This window comes from Diabrotica undecimpunctata, chromosome 1, assembly GCF_040954645.1.
Source record: "Diabrotica undecimpunctata isolate CICGRU chromosome 1, icDiaUnde3, whole genome shotgun sequence".
NCBI classification, from domain to species: Eukaryota; Metazoa; Arthropoda; class Insecta; order Coleoptera; family Chrysomelidae; genus Diabrotica; species Diabrotica undecimpunctata.
Genome location: NC_092803.1, coordinates 2,717,221 through 2,736,772, shown reverse-complemented (window position 1 = coordinate 2,736,772; position 19,552 = coordinate 2,717,221). Strand labels below are relative to the sequence as shown.

General features: G+C 31.4%; 2 protein-coding genes across 2 annotated transcripts in view; both read left to right on the top strand.

Annotated features, from left to right (window-relative positions):
- The window catches only part of LOC140442759 (uncharacterized), a 22,144-nt gene extending 14,006 nt beyond the window's left edge, over positions 1-8,138 (top strand). Inside the window, exons 5-7 of the mRNA XM_072533736.1 lie at positions 1,829-2,081; positions 4,570-4,882; positions 6,013-8,138. Of these exons, the coding sequence (XP_072389837.1) occupies positions 1,829-2,081; positions 4,570-4,882; positions 6,013-7,058 (1,612 nt within the window). The 3' untranslated portion in view covers positions 7,059-8,138. The remainder of the gene's footprint in view (positions 1-1,828; positions 2,082-4,569; positions 4,883-6,012) is intronic.
- LOC140444026 (uncharacterized) lies at positions 6,011-19,552 on the top strand. The gene is made up of 2 exons (XM_072535612.1): positions 6,011-6,086; positions 16,539-19,552. The coding sequence occupies exon 2, from the start codon at positions 16,565-16,567 to the stop codon at positions 17,483-17,485; it is 921 nt and encodes a 306-aa protein (XP_072391713.1). The 5' UTR covers positions 6,011-6,086; positions 16,539-16,564; the 3' UTR covers positions 17,486-19,552.

The window sequence follows — 19,552 nt, the reverse complement described above, 5'->3', positions numbered from 1 at the left end:
GTAGCAATGTTAAGTATGTATCTTTACCATCTTTATGAGATTTTCTTAACGCTCTTTTGTAGGTTTGAATATATCTTTCACTTAGAGCATGAGATCCATGATTTTATGGGCTTGACTTTATGCTTTTAAATTCCCATTCTTGGCAAAATTTAACAAATTCATTGGCTATATATTGTGGTCCACCATCAGAGTAAAAGATTTTTGGTATTCCATGACAAGCAAATATCGATATTAAATGTGTAACTATAGTTGAACTGGTTGTATCATTCAACAGATAAATTTATGGATATTTACTATAATAATCTACCACATTAAATAACTTTTGACCCATGTAAAATATATCAGAGCCAACTTCCTCTCAGGGGAGTTTTGGGATATTGTGTGGCGTTTAAGGTTCTCTTTTTCCATTTTCCAATTGTGGGCAAATTGTGCTACCTTTTACTTCATTCTCAATTTCAACTGTCATGGAAGGCCAATATAATGATTGTCTTGCTTTTACATTCATTTATTTCGTGATGGCCATAGCGATTTCTTTTCTCATTCCATGAGGAATTATAATTTGACTATTCCTCATCATCAAACTATCAAAGAAGGTTATTTCTTTAATCTTAAAAAATGCTTTTAAATCTTTATGTAAATTATTTATTTGTTTTGGCCAACCTTTTTTTATGAAAGTCTTTAGATCAATTAAAGTTTTGTTTTTGCTAGTCTCTTCTTTGATTTTTTGCAGTTGATTATTTGAAACATTGATGTTCAATCTTACTAAACAAATTTGTGATTCAAGTTCAATATCTTAATCATTCTTTATTACAGGCAGTTCCGAGCAACATCTAGATAGCGTATCACCTAATATAATTCTTTTCCTTTTTTATACATCAGATTATAACCATAGCTCTGCAATTTAAATAACATTCTTTGAAGTCGTGGTGGCGCATTCATTAAATGTTTCTTTACTATGGATATCAATGGTTTGTGATCAGTTTCTATATCAAACTTTGAAGGATATACATAATTATGAAATTTCTCGCATGCCACCAGAACTCCAAGAAGTTCTTTTTCAATTTGTGCGTAGTTTTGTTGTGTTAAAGTTAAAGCCTTTGATATGTAAGCTACTGGTTGACCGTTTTGCAAAAGTACAGCTCCTATTGAATCTTTTGATCAGTCAACCGATATTAAACACTTTTCATTTATATCAAAATGTCAATACTGGGCTTTTTGAAATTATTTCCTTAATTTTTCTAAAACGTTCATCATGTTTATGTAACCAATGCCAGTCTACATTTCCTTTAATTAATTCCCTAAGGGGTGAGGTTAAGTCTGACAAATTTTTTATGTATTTAGACAAATACGTTACCATTCCTAATAATCTCTGTATGTCTTTTTTATTTTCTGGCATTTTCATATCTGGAATAGGTTTAATTTTATCACTATTTATAGTTTGATTCTCTTTATTGTAATTAAATACCAAAAATTTTATATTTTTTACGCCAAAACTACAATTTTCATAATAAAATTTGACGTTATTTATCCTAGATCTTCCTAAAACTTGATATAAAAGTTTATCGTGATAACCTTTACAACTCTGGAACAAGTACTTTGTTACAGCCTTGTAATATATCGCCAAAACATATTTCTCTCTAATAAAATAATATTTCTCTCTCACTTTAAACAAAATGTCACTCAATATAAACAAATGTCATAAAATGACATTCTCAAGGCAAAGAAATCCAATTGAATTTGTTTACTACATAAATAACTTGCCATTAGCCTCGAAAAATGAAGTATTAGATTTTTGAATCTGGTTAGACACCAAACTGTCATTCTCAAGCCACATCAACCAAGTAACAAATAGAGCGATGAAAGTGCTGGGATTTATCCAACGCACATCAGTGGACCTGTCTTTGTTTACATTTAGAAAACTTTATTGTGGTCTCGTTAGACCCATTCTGGAGTTTGGATCAGTTGTATGGTCCCCATCATACCACTGTTACATTCAACAGATTGAAAGAGTCCAGAATAAATTTTTGAGGGTAGCAGCCTATAAGAGTGGATACAGGAGAGAGGAATACAACTATCAGTGGGTAAGAGATAGTCTTAACTTACCAACACTTAAGTCAAGGAGGACATTGTTAGATTTATGTTTCTTACACAAAGTTATCAATGCTTTTATAGATTGTCCTCAACTCTTATCGCTTGTTAGTCTTAAAGTTCCTAGTAGAAGCAACAGACAATCAGAAATCTTTTCAGTGCCATTTCACCACACTAATTATGGTATCAATGAACCAACTACACGATTGGTCCGGAGTGCTAATAGCCTACCAAGACAAATGGATATTTTTGACTCCCAAATTAGTTTGTTTAAAAAACAACTAAAAAGTATCTTACAATAAGTTTGTGGTACATCTGTATTATTTTTATATGTTTGTATTATTCTGAGGTGTTTGTTATTTTAATAATTTATTGTTGTTAAGGTGTAACTTTGTAAAACTTGTGATTGTTATTTTAATAATTTATTGTTTTAAGATGTAACTTTGTAAAAATTGTAAGTAAATGGATGCCGTATATAAATAAATAAATAATACGGGACTAATAATATATTTCTTTATTAAATAATACATAGCACTTCTCTGTGCCATGGTTCCTTGCAATATATTTATTTTTAAACGAATTTACTATAAAAAGGGTCGAAAAATAGTTCGTTAAATGTTTCATAAATCTCTCGAGTTGTTATCAATTTGCACCAGCAACTCAAGATTTATTTTTTTAAAAAACTGAATCACTCCAAAAGTAAGTAATTTCAACCTATCCTTGGATACTCGAACGGACCTACAAATCTATTTCTCATTAAAAGTAGTAAAATGTTTTTTATTGACTTAAACCGTAAACCATAAATACTCATTTTTTTATTCTTATGTTTCTAAAAGATTCTAACAGTCGATTATAAAAAAGGTTTTATGCTTTGAGTTTTCAATGTAAAAGACAATAAAAAGGCCCATTAAAAAGCTCGTTAAAAGGACTGTTGAAGATTCGTTAAAAACCGTTGAAAAGACTTTACAGACCGTTGCTACAAATTCCCTATAAATTGCTGCTTCTGAAAGGTAACAATTCACTATATTTTTACGTCCTGAGTGGGATAGTCACCGTATACACACATTCGCTAGTTCCCAATTCGCACTCTCAAAAAAATCTCAGTCAGAAATCTGACCATACATCACCACCGTTCACGTATACTTATCTCGACTTCAGTTAAAAAGTTAAGTTTTTAAATTAAGTACTCGTTTAACATAAATTTGTAAATAAAGTGTTTTTGTGACTGTTCAAACAAAAATAAAGTGATTTTAAAACTCAAAATCTACAATTTACTTTAATATTGAATTATTGCATGGATACCTGCTTCGACAAAGATTAATTACATGGATTTTTTCATAATCAGCCACTCTTGTGTTGAGGGAATAGACATCCACAACATACTTTACTACTACAACTAATTGGAAATGACATTTGAGAACGCACACTGGAGAAAAACCTTTAAAGCTGACATTATTTTTGCTCACGTCCTAATTCTTGTAAGTTCCATTTTTACGTCGATCTAATAACCTTTTGTATATTCGATGATTGGTAGTCACCTATTTCACTTTCCCTCTCTCCTTTATTTGATATCTCCGCATTCTAATTCGGCTTTAGAGGTCACTTTAGAAATACCACGTAGTCTGAAATCGTCACACATCTAAATGACAAAAAATTCGCCTTGACATCTTTCTTAATGTTCAAAAAGCACAGATTTTTATATGAAATCGTTTATAATCCCATTTTAGAGTGCAGTAGCGCACCTAGAATTTGCCTCTGGGGGGGTTTTGGTTGGTCACCAAAATTTTTTTTATGATGTTACCTCCATTTTGAGTCCTTAAAATGTGTAAGTAACAGTGTCGGAATAGGGTCCTGGGGGGGGGTTTTAACCCCCAAAACCCCCCCCCCCTCGGTGCGCCACTGTTAGAGTGTAATGCCTTCTAGTTCTCCACAAACTAGAAGATGCTCCGTTTTTATGTTTATCTTCAATTAAATTTATATAAAACACGAACGAATGAATATTTGTTTCTTTTGATGTTAGTTATTAGAAAAAAAATTATAATTGGCCTTTGGTAAATTAGCAAATAAACTGTTAAAACAAGATAATAATTGCCTGTTAAAACGGCAATACTGTCAAAACTTTGAAAACACTAGTTGCCAGATTGCAACAATTTTATGACTATTTTCTTATAATTTAGGGATGAAATGGTACCTACATGGAGATTAAATTATCATTATTGACAATGTAATTGTGTAATACATAAAATGTGAATAACAAAGTAAAAATATATCGGTAAAGATGTTTAATTATATTTAAGAATTTAAAAGCTTAAAAAATTATAGTTAATTTAAATTATAATAAATTAAATTCAAATTAATTAAACTTCTTTTAAAAACTAAAAACATTTAGTAACATTAATTAATATTATATCGCATGCTCTTTCCTGATTTATTTGTGATGTGACAACACTGCCAAATACACAATCTGTCCCTCATTTGTAGCTAACTTCACTTCATTGGCACTTTATCCTTTTGCGTAAAATTGTTATTGAAGTAGATAAAAACGAGTTTAATCAAATGGATATAAAACAAGAAATTAGTGATGAAACATGTAAAACAGAAATAAATTATCATGAGGTTAATGGTGATGGTTTCTTAGATAGCTTTAAAATTGAAGTTAAGGAAGAACACAAGAAGGAAAATACACATGATACATTTGTTTATTCAGACTTACAGGAATTTCCCAAAAAGCTTAAAATAGAACAAGACGACAATAATCTTATGTCATTTGAAGAAAAGCAAAACGATGACAAAGGTAAGTAAATAACAATTGATAGAATGTTAGGCTTACCTTATCTTTTTATTATAAATAAGTAAGTACTTTTATACAGCCTAATGTTACTCTAATATAGCTTTAAATATTTAAATTAAAACTCGCAGAGAATATAATGAAAAGTATGTAGTTAAACATTTAATAGTTTCATTTAATACCACTTAGCCAGTTTTGTATTGGCATATTACTGACAGGGGAAAAGTTTCAAAGGGATAATCAATTATTAGATGGCCCACTCACTATGTGGAGATAATAATCTACAACTGTGCAATATAAATGAAGCTGCAAGACAAATACAAGAAACAATGAACAACTTGGAAAATTGGATAAAAGAACACAATTTTCAGATTTCACTAGATAAAACCAGAGCGATGTGCTTGAGTAAAGAAAAATTAAAAAATGAATTACCAAACAAAAACAGAAGAAGGGATTATAGAGTGGACAAGTACATAGAAGAATTTTAGATAAACACCTTAAATTGACAACACATATAGATTTTATTTGCAACACAAGGCACCAATGTGATCAAAACATTAACAAGATCATACCAGCAAGGTAAAGTCCACTCAACAAACACTAAAGGAAACCAAGCTGAAGAACAAGAATGTATTAAAATGGCTCTCGAAAAAAGATAACCCAATTATAAAAATATTTTATCAATAAAATTATAGGTATACAGATACAGTAGTTTTTTATCTTGGACATATAGAAAAAGCAGAATTCAACAGTGGCTGTATTTATGAGTAGTATATACAAGTAATGAAAGAAATTAGATGGGTAAGGTTACAGTTAGACAAATAACGTGGTGGAAACAACATAAAACTCCAGGAACTACTTAAGAGAGAATATAGGAAATGCAATAATGTATATATTGCATCATTAGATAACACAAACAGAAATTGTGGAATAGGTATATGGAATCAACAAAAATTAAGTAAATGCTTCATTAGAATTATAAATGACCCATACCTATATATGTAGGTATTTAAAAAAAAATGCTATGTTTAGCGAACTTTAGCTGAAAACCACTGATTTTTGTCAAATTTAATGTTCTGTTGCATTAAATGTTTCCTTAAATTTAAAAACAAAATATATTTTAGTTTTTATTTTAGGCTGCCTCGAAGGGGAGAACACTTTGGAAATTATGGAAACAATATCTGTAAATACATGTAATAAGGAACAAAATGTGAGTCAACCTAATGTAGAAAAAAACATAAAATGTGAAATTTGTTTTAAGCAATTTTCCCATGCATGTCATTTGAAACAACATATGAGATTTCACTCTGTAGAAAGTACTATAACATGTGAAATTTGTTGTAAACAGCTTGTTCACAAAAGTTCTTTAAAAAAACACATGAGAACTCACACTGGAGAAAAACCGTACAAGTGTGAAATTTGTTATAAACTGTTTTCTCAGGAAGGTACTTTAAACAAACATCATGTCAGAATTCACACTAGAGAAAAACCTTACAAGTGTGAAATTTGTTTTAAGCAATTTTCTCATACATGTGATTTAAAAGAACATAGGAAAATTCACTCTGTAGAAAGTACTATCACTTGTGAAATTTGTTTTAAACAGCTTGCTTATAAAAATTCTTTAAAAGAACACATGAGAACTCACACTGGAGAAAAACCGTACAAGTGTGAAATTTGTGATAAACTGTTTTCTCATGCAGGTACTTTGCATCAACATAGAAAAATTCACACTGGCGAAAAACCTCACAAGTGTGAAATTTGCTTTAAGCAGTTTACTCAAGCAAGTTATTTGAAAATTCATTTGAAAATACACACTGGAGAAAAGCCTTTCAAGTGCAAAAATTGTTTTAAGCAGTTTACTCATAAAAGTTCTTTAAATGTACATATGGAAGTTCATACTGGAGAAAAACCTCACAAGTGCAACATTTGTTTTAAGCAGTTTACTTTTAGAAGTTCATTACATAAACATTTGAAAATTCACAGTGGAGAAAAGCCTTTTAAGTGTGAATTTTGTTTTCGGCAATTTATTGAAGCATTTAGTTTGAGAACACACTTAAGAATTCATACTGGCGAAAAGCCTTATAAGTGTGAAATTTGTTTTAAGCAATTTAGCCAAGCAGGTAATTTGAAAGAACATTTTAGAGCACACACTGGGGAAAAGCCTTACCACTGTAAAATTTGAAGAAGTTTACTCAGAGAAGTAATTTAAATGAACATAAGAGAGTTCACACCCTTAAGTTACAACTGTGAAATTTGTTTTAAGTAGTTAACTCTTGAAAGTTATTTAGATAGACATACAGAAGTTTACACTGGAAAATCCTCAAAAGTGTATCACTTGTTTTAAGCAGTTTACTTATAGAAGTTCAATACATAAACTTACGAAAATTCACAAGCACTAATCTCTATAAACAAGCTACATAATCCATTTAAATAATTTATAGAAAAATATCCTGTTCACCCAAAAATCACTAAGTATCAGTATCTTTTCTAGATAAATATTTTTCTATAAAGAGGCATAGCTTTACAATTTTATTTCATTTTCCGCTGTGCTTCAAGATGTAAGTGTAGTTCAACTTGTGTTTTTGGGACTCCTGTCAAAGGGTAAGATGTTTTTTGTACTTTTTGTATTAGTCACATTTATTCACAGATGATCTCGTTGGGAGTTTTAATTAGTTCAAGTCTATATTAGTTTATCCCGTTGGCAATCCCAGTTAGTTCCAAGTTTGTCACAGGTTGCTCCACTGGGAATTGAAGTTTATCCCGGCTAATCCATTGGGAACCAATTTTTATCCTGATTGGGATTTCAACTTCCTCTACATCTAAGGACCCTTTTTTTTCCAAAATTTGACTGCACCCAAAGTCAACATTCAGTTGATCTGCTTTACAGCTCCAATTTATTGTGAGTACTTTTCATTTCTATTCTCAGATGATTAAAGTTAAGATAGTTAAGTACATAATAATATCAGAGACTAAATATAGTTACATTATTTTTTAAAATATTTTATGTAAGTATACAGATTGAACGAATTTAAAACGGAACATACAATTTAATATATGTCTGTTTGAACTGCATTTGAAATAGTGGACCAATATAAAACTTGGACAAAAATAAATCCATACCCAGTGATAGACATTGTATAAAATATCGTTCAACTATCTGTCTCCTTTAAAGGAACGAGGAGCTTGCCTAATAGTCGGAGAGATAGAGCCGAAATTTTGGAATGATCAGTAATATGACATTTCTCTATTGGAATATATTCATTGTAACTGGGTTAAGACTTTGCCTTACAGGCGGACGCCCCTCGTGGTACAGGGGGTGGCTATACAGAGATGAAGTTGTAATTTTTTTCGGAAAAATTAACGATCGATAATATGGCTGAAAATTTGCCCAGAGTAAGATCTTGGTATAACTAGACGAAATCCCAAAGGGCGAACGCGAGAGTGGATACATAAGGGGTGGCGGACAGGGGTGAAATTGCAATTTTTTGAGGAAAAATTAACGATAAGTAATATGTCCGCCATTTTCATGGCTCATTATTTAGCCCCTAAAAACTCTAAATCCAAAAGAGCGGACAGCTGGGTTGGTACAGAGAGCCATAAAACGGGGTCAAATGTACCACTTGCCTGCGCATTTTAGGTCTCGGTAACAATTTTCAAACTGATTTTATTATGATATTTTTATACCGATTGATTTGAAAATTTGTATGCTCACTTCTGTTACTATTCTGAAAAGCGCCAAGTAGAGTTTTCCTCAAAATTTCCCAAAAAAATTTCCGTAAATGAAAATTTTCGTAATTTTTTGAGGTAAAATCTAATTTGTAGAATCCTTTCGATTTTCTGTCAGTTATACCATGATTTTTTTCCAAAAATTTTCAAAAGATTTTTCCGATAAGAAAAAAAAATTTAGAAAAACTTTAAAAATTTCGTCATTTTTCTCACTCTCATTGATGTCATCACATTCATCATCTTCGTCACTTTCACTTTCAATAATATCACATGCATTATCTGCTTCATTTTCAATCACTACTTCTTGAACTGATTCTGGCATCTGAGGTTCACTAAACCATTTGAATTTATATGTTTCATCTTCAAACTCCCAACCATGTTCTTCAACAATCAATTCTGTTGATACTTTTTTATGAGCATTTGTCCAAATACTTGAAATATAATGGGCTCGCAGTAGATGTTGGTGTAATTCATCTTGACATAGTGGTAAGCTTGAAGCATCGAAATTTTTTAGTTTTTTTTTTAAAAAGGCTCGTTTACATCATGCAACTTATACTGTCGGTTAAATAGGGAAAATCTGACATCGTTTACTTTTCTTTTTGGAATTGTTCTCGTCAGTCCTGTTCCATATAAGTGACATATGAAAGTTTCTAAGGTTTCAAAAACTTCATTACAATCGAAGTCAGTTTCACCAAGTTGGATAAAAGTATCTTGATACTTATTACGTTTAGCGCATGCGTCTAGAATTACTGATCTAAATGGAACGCGCATCATTATTATTTTAATATTTTAAAATAATAATGATGCAAAATTAATGTCCAAACAGAATTTGTAAAATTATAATTAACTAATGAAAAAAAAATTCAATCAATTTAAAAGTTAAAAAAAATATTGAAAATATCTACAAAGTAAATTTCAAAACTTAAAAAATTGATAATTCCACTATTAAATTGATTTTTATTAATAATTATTTGTAAAATGTTAAAGGAATTCTACAAATTGAATTTTACCCATTGATAAATAGAAATAATATATTTTGTATTTGATTATTAATGTAATAATAAATCAAATTTTTCTTATATCTGAACAACCATTATTTATGCAATATAAATTTAAAAACCTTTTTATTGTAATAAAAAATAAGTAAAATTACTATTTGTTTTACTAAAAATATTTAATAGTTAACATTATAAAATTACTTTAATTTAATACAATATCAAATATCAAACATTTATTCAATTAAAGATTAATTTGTAAAATATTTATATTTAAGAAAAAAAGTGATTTGTGAGTAAATATGACTTTAGTTTGAAAAAAAAAACATACAGAAAATCGAAAGGATTCTACAAATTAGATTTTACCTTTAAAAATTACGAAAATTTTCATTTACGGAAATTTTTTTTGGAAATTTTGAGGAAAACTCTACTTGACGCTTCTCAGAATAGTAACAGAAGTGAGCATACAAATTTTCAAATCAATCGGTATAAAAATGTCATAATAAAATCAGTTTAAAAATTGTTACCGAGACCTAAAATGCGCAGGCAAGTGGTACATTTGACCCCGTTTTATGGCTCTATGTACCAACCCAGCTGTCCGCCCTTTTGGATTTAGAGTTTTTAGGGGCTAAATAATGAGCCATGAAAATGGCGGACATATTACTTATCGTTAATTTTTCCCCAAAAAATTGCAACTTCACCCCTGTCCGCCACCCCTTATACCAAGATCTTACTCTGGGCAAATTTTCAGCCATATTATCGATCGTTAATTTTTCCGAAAAAAATTACAACTTCATCCTTGTATAGCCACCCCCTGTACCACGAGGGGCGTCCGCCTGTAAGGCAAAGTCTTAACTCGGTTACAATGAATATATTCCAATAGAGAAATGTCATATTACTGATCAGTTCAAAATTTCGGCTCTATCTCTTGGACTATAAGGAAGCGATAAGTGGTTTGACAGCATAATAACTGCTTGTGTAGTCTAGTTTTTTCAGTGATTCTAGGCAACCTATTTGGGTGGAGTTTTGACTTGTTCTTGAATGAATTCAGAATCCAGCAGCCCGCTGAAGTATTGGATTTTTATAATATAATTATTTGACAACCTTTTGTTGGCCAACCACCTAGAGCGGAGTTGAGCCGAAATACATTGATTTCGTATGTTCCGTTTTAAATTCGTTCAATCTGTATGTTGATAGTGTATATTTCATGATTCTTTATTAAATATTTAATGTTAATTAATAATTTTAGTACACAGTCTTATTTTAAACTTGTTTAAATCGAAATTGATTAACTCGATAGTAAATATTTTGTTCCTTTTGCGTATGTATTAGTTAATTTCATGTTTTGTTTTTTTCTTGCATATACAGTTAACCCATTGTAAAGATGACTTAAGTTAGTTGTCCTGTCACCTCGATTTTTAAAGTACTTTGTGGGACTGGCCTATAGAGAGTGAAATTGTATGTATCGCTCTATAAATTAGTGTCGATTTTTGCAATTTATTACTGTAAATACCAGTTTTATTAGTACTTTATTAAGGGGGTATGTTCACGCAGCAGTTAAAATGAGTGGCATTCAAATAAACTAACGTTTAACGATTCTTTGAGTAAATGGCAACACATACATCATATTCTGATATTTTAATTTTCCTGAAGCGAGGCCAAGAACAAGAACTTTAATCGGTACAGATCGCTCTCAATCGGCAGTCTTCTTCAATGTAAGTTGATATTAGCTATTAGTTGAAATTTCACAAATTCTAATTTTTGGATTAGATTATCCAATATAATTTTTTAATTTTTGTATCGTGTTGGGTTGTTGTTTATTTACCTTTAAGTTTAAGTTGCTGTTTTGATTTTAAGTGTTGTAAGAATATTGTACCTACTCAGTATATATTAATTATACAGAGATCCTGTTTGTTGAAAAAAATTGAGCCAGATGAAAAACTTTGTGCTCAAATGATCGAAAAGCTCAATAGTTTTTTTTTATAACTGCTTTTTACCGAAAATGGTCGACAAAAACAAAAAATGTCTGAATAAAAATCAATAAATTTCTGATATTATGTTGTGTTTTTTTTTTAACATTTCTAAGTATTGAAAATAGATGTAAACACTAAAAAATGTATTTATTGTTACGTGTAGAACGTCCCGCAGTTACTTTTCGTGGAAGATTCCGGGTTCAAAATAATAAAAAATTAAATTTCAAGTACAAAAAATTACTTATAATAAAAATATACACTTGTAAACCTCATGATTTATTAACCCAGCAGCGGTCGCTACTGGCTGATCAGTTCCTTGCTTAGGTAATTTTACATTTTACCTGGCAACAGGAATATTGAATTTATATTTTTATTTTCAATCGGTAAACCAAAACCTTCCGTTGTTAAATCAATTTTTTGTTCATTTTGAACTTTACTTTGTAAAAAGCTCATTAGCCCACTCAGTCTTGTTTTTAAAGTTGTAACTTCTGCAGTTTCTCCGATATTTTTAATCGACAGAAACATAAGGCCGTAAAAACTGTGAAGATCTATGCCATAGTCGAATCATATCTTCTGGCAAACATAACTCAATAAGAGGATGCAATGTCGCCACAAACTTGTCAGCAGCTTTGTACAAGGTCTCAAGTGAACGACGTTGACTCATCAATCATATCATACAAAGCAGAAATATTACAAGGACTACTAGAAATTCGACTCATAATTAACTGTAGGAGCTTTTTAATGTAAACTTCAATCTAGAGATCCTCTCTACCAAACCTAGACTGCAAATTGTAAATAATTTTGAGTAATTGTCGGCTACTGCAGTAAAATTCTCCACTAATTGTCTAGACCTGGACTTACTAACTTCTACAGTGGCTTGTCTCAAATAAGCTATCTTATCAGTCAAATCAATTGATGGATCATCATGCACTACTTTGAACTGTGGCCAAAAAGGAAGCCATCAAATTTTTTGAACTCGATTGGAGGTAATTTAAATTTGCGCTTACCTTTTACACTTGATGACTCTGAACTTACTGAACCTGTTCTGTAATCATATTTGTAATTAAGTTCAAAGTACCTTGCACTATATTTATCCTTTGCCTCTATCTCACTGATTAACTCTTCTTCGGAAACTTCTTCGAATATATTAGTTTTCAAGTACCGCACTTTCCACTTCACAAAGCTCATTGTATTTGTAAAAGTTCCCACTGTACGCTAATTTTCTGCCAGGCTCGTGGGTCCACCGGTTCAGCTAACAAACTGTCCAAAACATCAGGAACTTTCGTAAAAGCACCGTTCTGCGTTTTTTATCTGATTTCATTTTTCGCTTGAAAAGGTTAACTTTGACCGAGCCTCACGATAAAAACAAAATTATTTGCCGGAAAAAAGTTTGCACTAAAATAAGCGAAAACAACTAACTTTTAAGCACACCCGTATAAGGGGAGTGTCACAGTCGCCAAACGTTACGTGTGGAACGTCCCGCAGTTACTTTCTGCAAAAGCAAAAGATTCTAGGTTCGAAATAATACAAAATTAAATTTCAAGTACAAAAAACTTACTTGTGTGTTAAATTACTCAAGTGTGGTTTTTACAGTTTGCTTTGGTGGTACAAATTCGACTAACTATATCTATAGGCAATTCTAATTATGATACATGATACTCCCTACATTCCCAGACGAAAAAGTCGTAAAATTTTATTGCCTCACACCACACTAAGCTGTAGGTACGATGCGCTGATTAGGGAATTTTTTAAGTAAACGTATTAAGTAGTTACTTAACATTTATCCTACTGACCCACTACACATTTTTAATTAATTTCTAATCTTTTCAATTACTAACAAACACCTTTTTATAATAATTTGATGACAATGGTACTTCAACAAAAGAGGCTTCTTGATAATGTACCTAAGGCTAAATTCTGACTAATAGATATAAAACGTTCATTCATTTGAAAATATTTGATTACTTATATTTTAGATAGCGTCCAGACGACAATTCTGAATTTTTTACGTACTTAAAAATATTTATTACAAACTTATAGGTAAAGAAATTTGGAATTGTTTGAAAAACAGGTAAATAATGATCAAAAAAGGGATTATGGAAATTCTCAAGTGAATAAAGATAGAGTTACTATTTATTTATAAGAAGAGTATTTCTAAGAAATCTAAAATACGTTTAGTTAATTGAAAAACAGCGTAAATTTTAATAATCTTTTTCACTTACGGAAATAATTAATCGACAAAATTTAATCGATGATTACATTAGGATGATATCTATAAAAATTAAATTTACCAAAAAGTGAATAAAACTGGAATTGTTTTTAGATAAGCTACATGTGAAATAATAGAGCTTATGTGAATTATGTATTATATGAAAACAAGTATAATCCCCCAGTAAACTTGACTGATCACAATTTGACTGTCAATCACGATTATATAACGTCATGCTGTCAAGGATAAAATTGGTATACTTGTATTGTGACACTGTAAGGGCTCTTGTTAACGAACGTTTTTTTCAACGGGTAACGGGCCGATGCTAAACGGGTACCCGTGTCGACGGTTCATAAATTTCAAGGGAAATGCGTCCGTTGACAGTATCGAATCTCCGAAATATCGTCAGTTTTAAAGTAACAAGTGCACGCAATATATGTTATATCATGTTTTCGTCAAAGCAAAAAGTTATACTAGCGTATTATTTGTATAAAAAATGCAGAAGAAACGGGAGAAGCGTAAAAGAAAAATATGGATACATCCTATTTTGTTAGAAAGAGAAAAGTATGGTGCTTTCCATACACTTTACGAAGAATTGAAAAAAGACGAAACAAAATTCTTCAATTACTTCCGAATGGGTCAAGAAACTTTCCGCAAATTGTTAGGAATAGTACATGATAAATTAAAACGCTGATTAAATTAAATTAATACATGAGCTGTTTATTTTTATAGCTTTCCGTGGTTTTATCCCACAACACAGGTCGATTTTCTACCGCACTTATTAAAATTTTCATATCAAAATCCATATTTTAGCGGCAACAAAGAAAGACATTTATTGAAACAACTGATGCTCGCCCAACGCCGTTAACACACTTCCATAAACTAAAAAGGTTGACTGAGGGTTCACGGTACCGTCCCGTCGAACGTCTTGCCGAGGGGGACTGGATACGTAGACGGTGAAAAGTTAACCAACGGATTGGTTGCCGTTGCGTGAACAGACATTCATAAGAACCTGAAAGACACTGAGCAACGGCCGACGGGACGGTGTCAAAACCGACCCGTTGACCGTTGTCGTTAACAAGAGCTCTAACGTTATAAAACCATGATTGACCATTGAAAGCCAAACGAAGCCTAAATATTAACTGCGAGGGGCCGCTTTGCTAAACAAAACCACGTGATTCGTATTACCATGGTTACTGCATCACCCATAGACAATTGGTATAACATATAGGTAACCACAAAACTAGTTTTCAATGTTTTGCAGATTTTTCTTAAATTCGGCAAACGTACATCTGGCGCCATTTAATACATCACTGCAGTCATTTAATACATCACTGTAGCCTTCTACTAAATGACACGTGAACTTATTTTCCCATCTATCAACATGCCAACTTATTACGGTAAAATCAACAAAATCCCTAGTTTGCAGCTTTTAATTGTAATTTTATCTTTAGGTACAGTTAATTTAAAAATTACGGCAGTATCGATAATAAATATTTGCTTAAAATATTATTAGTAGTTATTTTGTACGTAAGTTCAAAAATTATTACACAATTGAGTTCTTCTTCCTAGTTTTTTGTCCTTATTTTGATCTTCTATTTGCTGTCTCTATACATTTGCAGTGTCGGGATCTTTTAGTTTATTAACGTCGATTTTTTATCTCCTTTTTTAAATTGGATATTCTCTCTTTAAATCGTGCTTTAACTAAATAGTGATCACTATCTATGTTTGCTCCTCTAAAAGACCTATCATCTAATAGGTTAGAGCAGTGTCTTGCATCTATTTGGTTAATCGTTTCATTATCAGGAGATTTCCAAGTTTCCTTATGTATATCTTTGTGGGAAATCGTGTCCCAGCTATTACCATGTTCTTAAACAACAAGTTTATGATTTTGAGACCGTTATCATTAGATTCTACGTGTAGGTTCTATTTTCCGATGGTGGGCGAAAATATATTCTCTCTTCCGACTTTGGCATTAAAGTCTTCTGCTATTATTTTGATGTCATTTTTTGGGCAGTCATCGTACTCTCGGTCTAATGCCTCATAGAACATGTCTTTTTCATCATCCTCTTTTTCTTCCGTTGGAGCATGGATGCTAATAATACTAAACTATTAAATTAGTTATATTAACGAACTTCCCTTTGTCTTATTTGACATCCTGTGATCAATAGCTTTGATTAGCAGCAATAGATTTATTGCTGCTTACAATAAATCCGGTACCAAATTCGTGTCGGGTAGAATGTCAACTGTAGTAAATATTGCAGTTATTTTTTTTTAACACTTTCATTTACCTATTCCCAAATGTTCATCCTTGATGTTTTTTTGGTCATAGACATAGTGTTCCTTGATCGAGCTAACTATAGAACAAACTTCACACCGATTGCGTTCCGTTCCCGTTTCACGACCTAAAGGTCCCGCACCAAAATAAAATTTGACTCAGCGCGGTTTTTTATCAGGGGACTATTTGATTACATAATTTGAGTACAGCATTTGCACATAGATATTTTGATTAAAATTTTATTTAAAAAATATAGGCGATGTCTAAAGATTCTTACCAGTTTTTTTTATGTTTTTGGATATTCTGGAAACGGTTCGTACCAATGGGGACTGTGTTTTGAGGTTAATTTATTTAAATATTCCGTTATTAAATTACTAAATATGATGTGACGTGCCAAAAATACCTAATAATATATCGTTATTACAAAAAACATCGTGTGTTTCCGTAATAACAAATTTTTATATTTGGGTTTTTATTTTAGGATTTTTTCAAAGGAAATTATTGGAAATGGAAGATATAAAAAGGATTCCTGAAGATTCAAGTAATGAAAAACAACAAATAAATGTAAACATTGGAGAAACAACATTAAAAAATTCTATTTGTGCTAAAGACTGCCTTGACAATAATAATTTAAAGAAACATAAGAAAGATCAGATTGAAGAAAAACTTTACAAATGTGAAATGTGTTTTAAGCAGTTTATTAGAGCAGATAAATTGAAAATTCATTTTAGAGTTCACACTGGTGAAAAACCTTACAAGTGTGAAATTTGTTTTAAGCAGTTTGCTGGGGTATCTAATATGAAACAACATATGAGAGTGCACACTGGGGAGAAGCCATACAAGTGTGAAATTTGTTTTAAGCAGTTTAGTATAACGGCAAATTTAAAACGACATTTGCAACTGCACACTGGAGAAAAACCCTACCAGTGTAAAATTTGTTTTAAGCCGTTTTCCCAAGCAGTTCAGATGAAACAACATAGAATATTGCACACTACAGAAACACCTTTTAAGTGTGGAATTTGTTTTAGAAAGTTTAGTTTACCGCAAAATTTAAAACGCCATAAAAAAACACACTCTGGAGAAAGACCTTACAAGTGTGATATTTGTTTTAAGCAATTTTTTGAAGCAGGTAAATTGAAAATACATAGGAGAACACACACTGGAGAAAAACCGTACAAGTGTGAACTTTGTTTTAAGCAGTTTGCTGAAGAATATAATATGAAACAACATATGAGAGTGCACACTGGAGAGAAGCCATACAAGTGTGAAATTTGTTTTAAACAGTTCGGTAAAATGTGGAATTTAAAAGTACATTTGAGAGTACACACTGGGGAAAAGCCATACAAATGTGAAACTTGTTTTAAGCAGTTTTCCGAAGCATCTAATTTGAAAATACATAGGAGAACTCACACTGAAGAAAAACCCTAATGTGAAATTTGTTTTAAGCAGTTTTCCGAAGAATATAATGTGAAACAACACATGAGAGTACACACTGGATATAAGCCATACAAGTGTGAATTGTTTTTAACAGTTCGTTACAGCGTGCATTTAAAATTACATTTGAGAGTGCACATTGGAGAAAAGGCTTATAAGGCCGGGTACACACATGCCAATTGGAAAAGTAGCTGGCATGCCAGTTGCTGACATAGGTCAGCACCTAAAACACATTTGCTAGTAATGGACCGTGGAAGTGATGACGTAGATTTTATTGACATCTGTCAGTTTCACTTTCCAAACAAACCTTGTTTAGTGTGGATAATTTGTATTTTTCGTTATTTTTTCATTTTCTTTACAGAATCTTTCCGCTTTCTGCAATATCTAAGTATTCTAATAGTTACTACAATAATTTTACAAGGTTGTGTAAATAATAAAGCATGTTGTTCTATAAAAATAACAATAAAATGCATGTATCAATAAAGTAAGGTTAGAATGTCTTTAATTTAAACTTTTAAACTATATTTCATATAAATAGAACATTAAATTATGATGGTATTATTGTAAAAAACACTATACTTAAAAAAAAGCAGCAGAGGAAGCAAAATGTTAACTTTATAGAAATTAAAAAGTCTTGAGATTGGGCATTTCAACTTTTGTTTGGAAAGTAATTGACAGTTGTGACGTCACACTTCTACGGTCCATTGGCATGCCAGTAGCTCGCTTGCCTATATTGGCAAAGCGAAAAACTTGTTTTCATCTGAAACTAAAGTATTTGTTTTGTAATTAAAAGTTTTTGAGTTTTCAACAAAACAAAGGGGATCCATGGAAGGTATTCGGAAGGAATTCAACAAGCAAATCTTACCGATGACCACAGATATTGTTAGAAATTTAATAATGAATCCGAAGCGGAAATCAAAAAAGAGAAAAATTTGGGTGAGAAATTGGATTGGTAGGCGAGAAAATCTTGGAGCAATTTTTTATTTTGGCCTTTATCTCCTTTATAGTAATACCTTCACCCATTTCCTCTTCAATTTTTGTGTAACCATTGTCTGGGGCTATTTTATTTTTATATAGAGATGATTTAGAATTCAAAAGACACTCCAATTCTCTATATATAGCAATAAATTTGATGGTTTTTAAATAATGGTGGCATAAATCTGACAATTCTGTGTTAGCTACTGGCATGCCCGTAGCGCTAGCGCGCGTCCACACATGCCAGTGACACTCCCCACGCATGCTTCTCACAGCATGCTACTAGCAAGAAAAATCAAATTATTTGCGATTAGCTAGCATGTCAGTTAACGTACACATGTGCCAGTTTGGGGACAGTATCTGGTTCTTGCTAGGTGCTGGTATGCCATTGTGCTAGTAATAGGCATGTGTATCTCCGGCTTAAATATGAAATTTGTTTTAAGCAATGTTTTACAGTAACTGGTTTGAAACGACCTGCCCAAGTAGTTAATTTGAAAAGGCATATCAGATCGATTACCGGAGAAAAAATTGTTCTAAGGGGTTTGGTGTGGCATATTATTTGAAACCATTTATAAGAACGCACATTGGAGAAAAATCTTAACAGTGTAAAATTTGTTTCCAGTAGTGTTCCCGGAAGTGCAATTCAAATAAATAAATGAAATAGCACATTTAAATTTTAATGGAACAAAAATCTATTGTTGGATGTCCACAATGCACATATTTACTAATACCTGGAATATCTTTTATACAAAACATTGTAAACAAATGTAAGTTGGAAAGTAATTAATATAGCAAATGACATTAGAAGTGTTACACCATAGAGTTAGACTCGATGTGTTACATCCAGGACACAAATGACACCGAGATAAAAATGCCTCGAGTTCGAAGACACCAAAATTACCACCATGTTAGCGATTTTGACATTATGATTAAAACCATAACTTTTGCAATAATTTTAAGATTTATATCATTTTTTAAATAATTATGTTATATAAGAACTTAAGAAGGTTGTTTGTATTTAGTTATTAACTTAGGTCTTTATGATTGCTATTGTAAAACGTATAGTCTGAAAATAAAACAATTGTA

Excerpts from the sequence above, each read along its gene's own strand:
- LOC140444026 (XM_072535612.1), top strand. The coding sequence starts at position 16,565 with ATGGAAGATATAAAAAGGATTCCTGAAGATTCAAGTAATGAAAAACAA.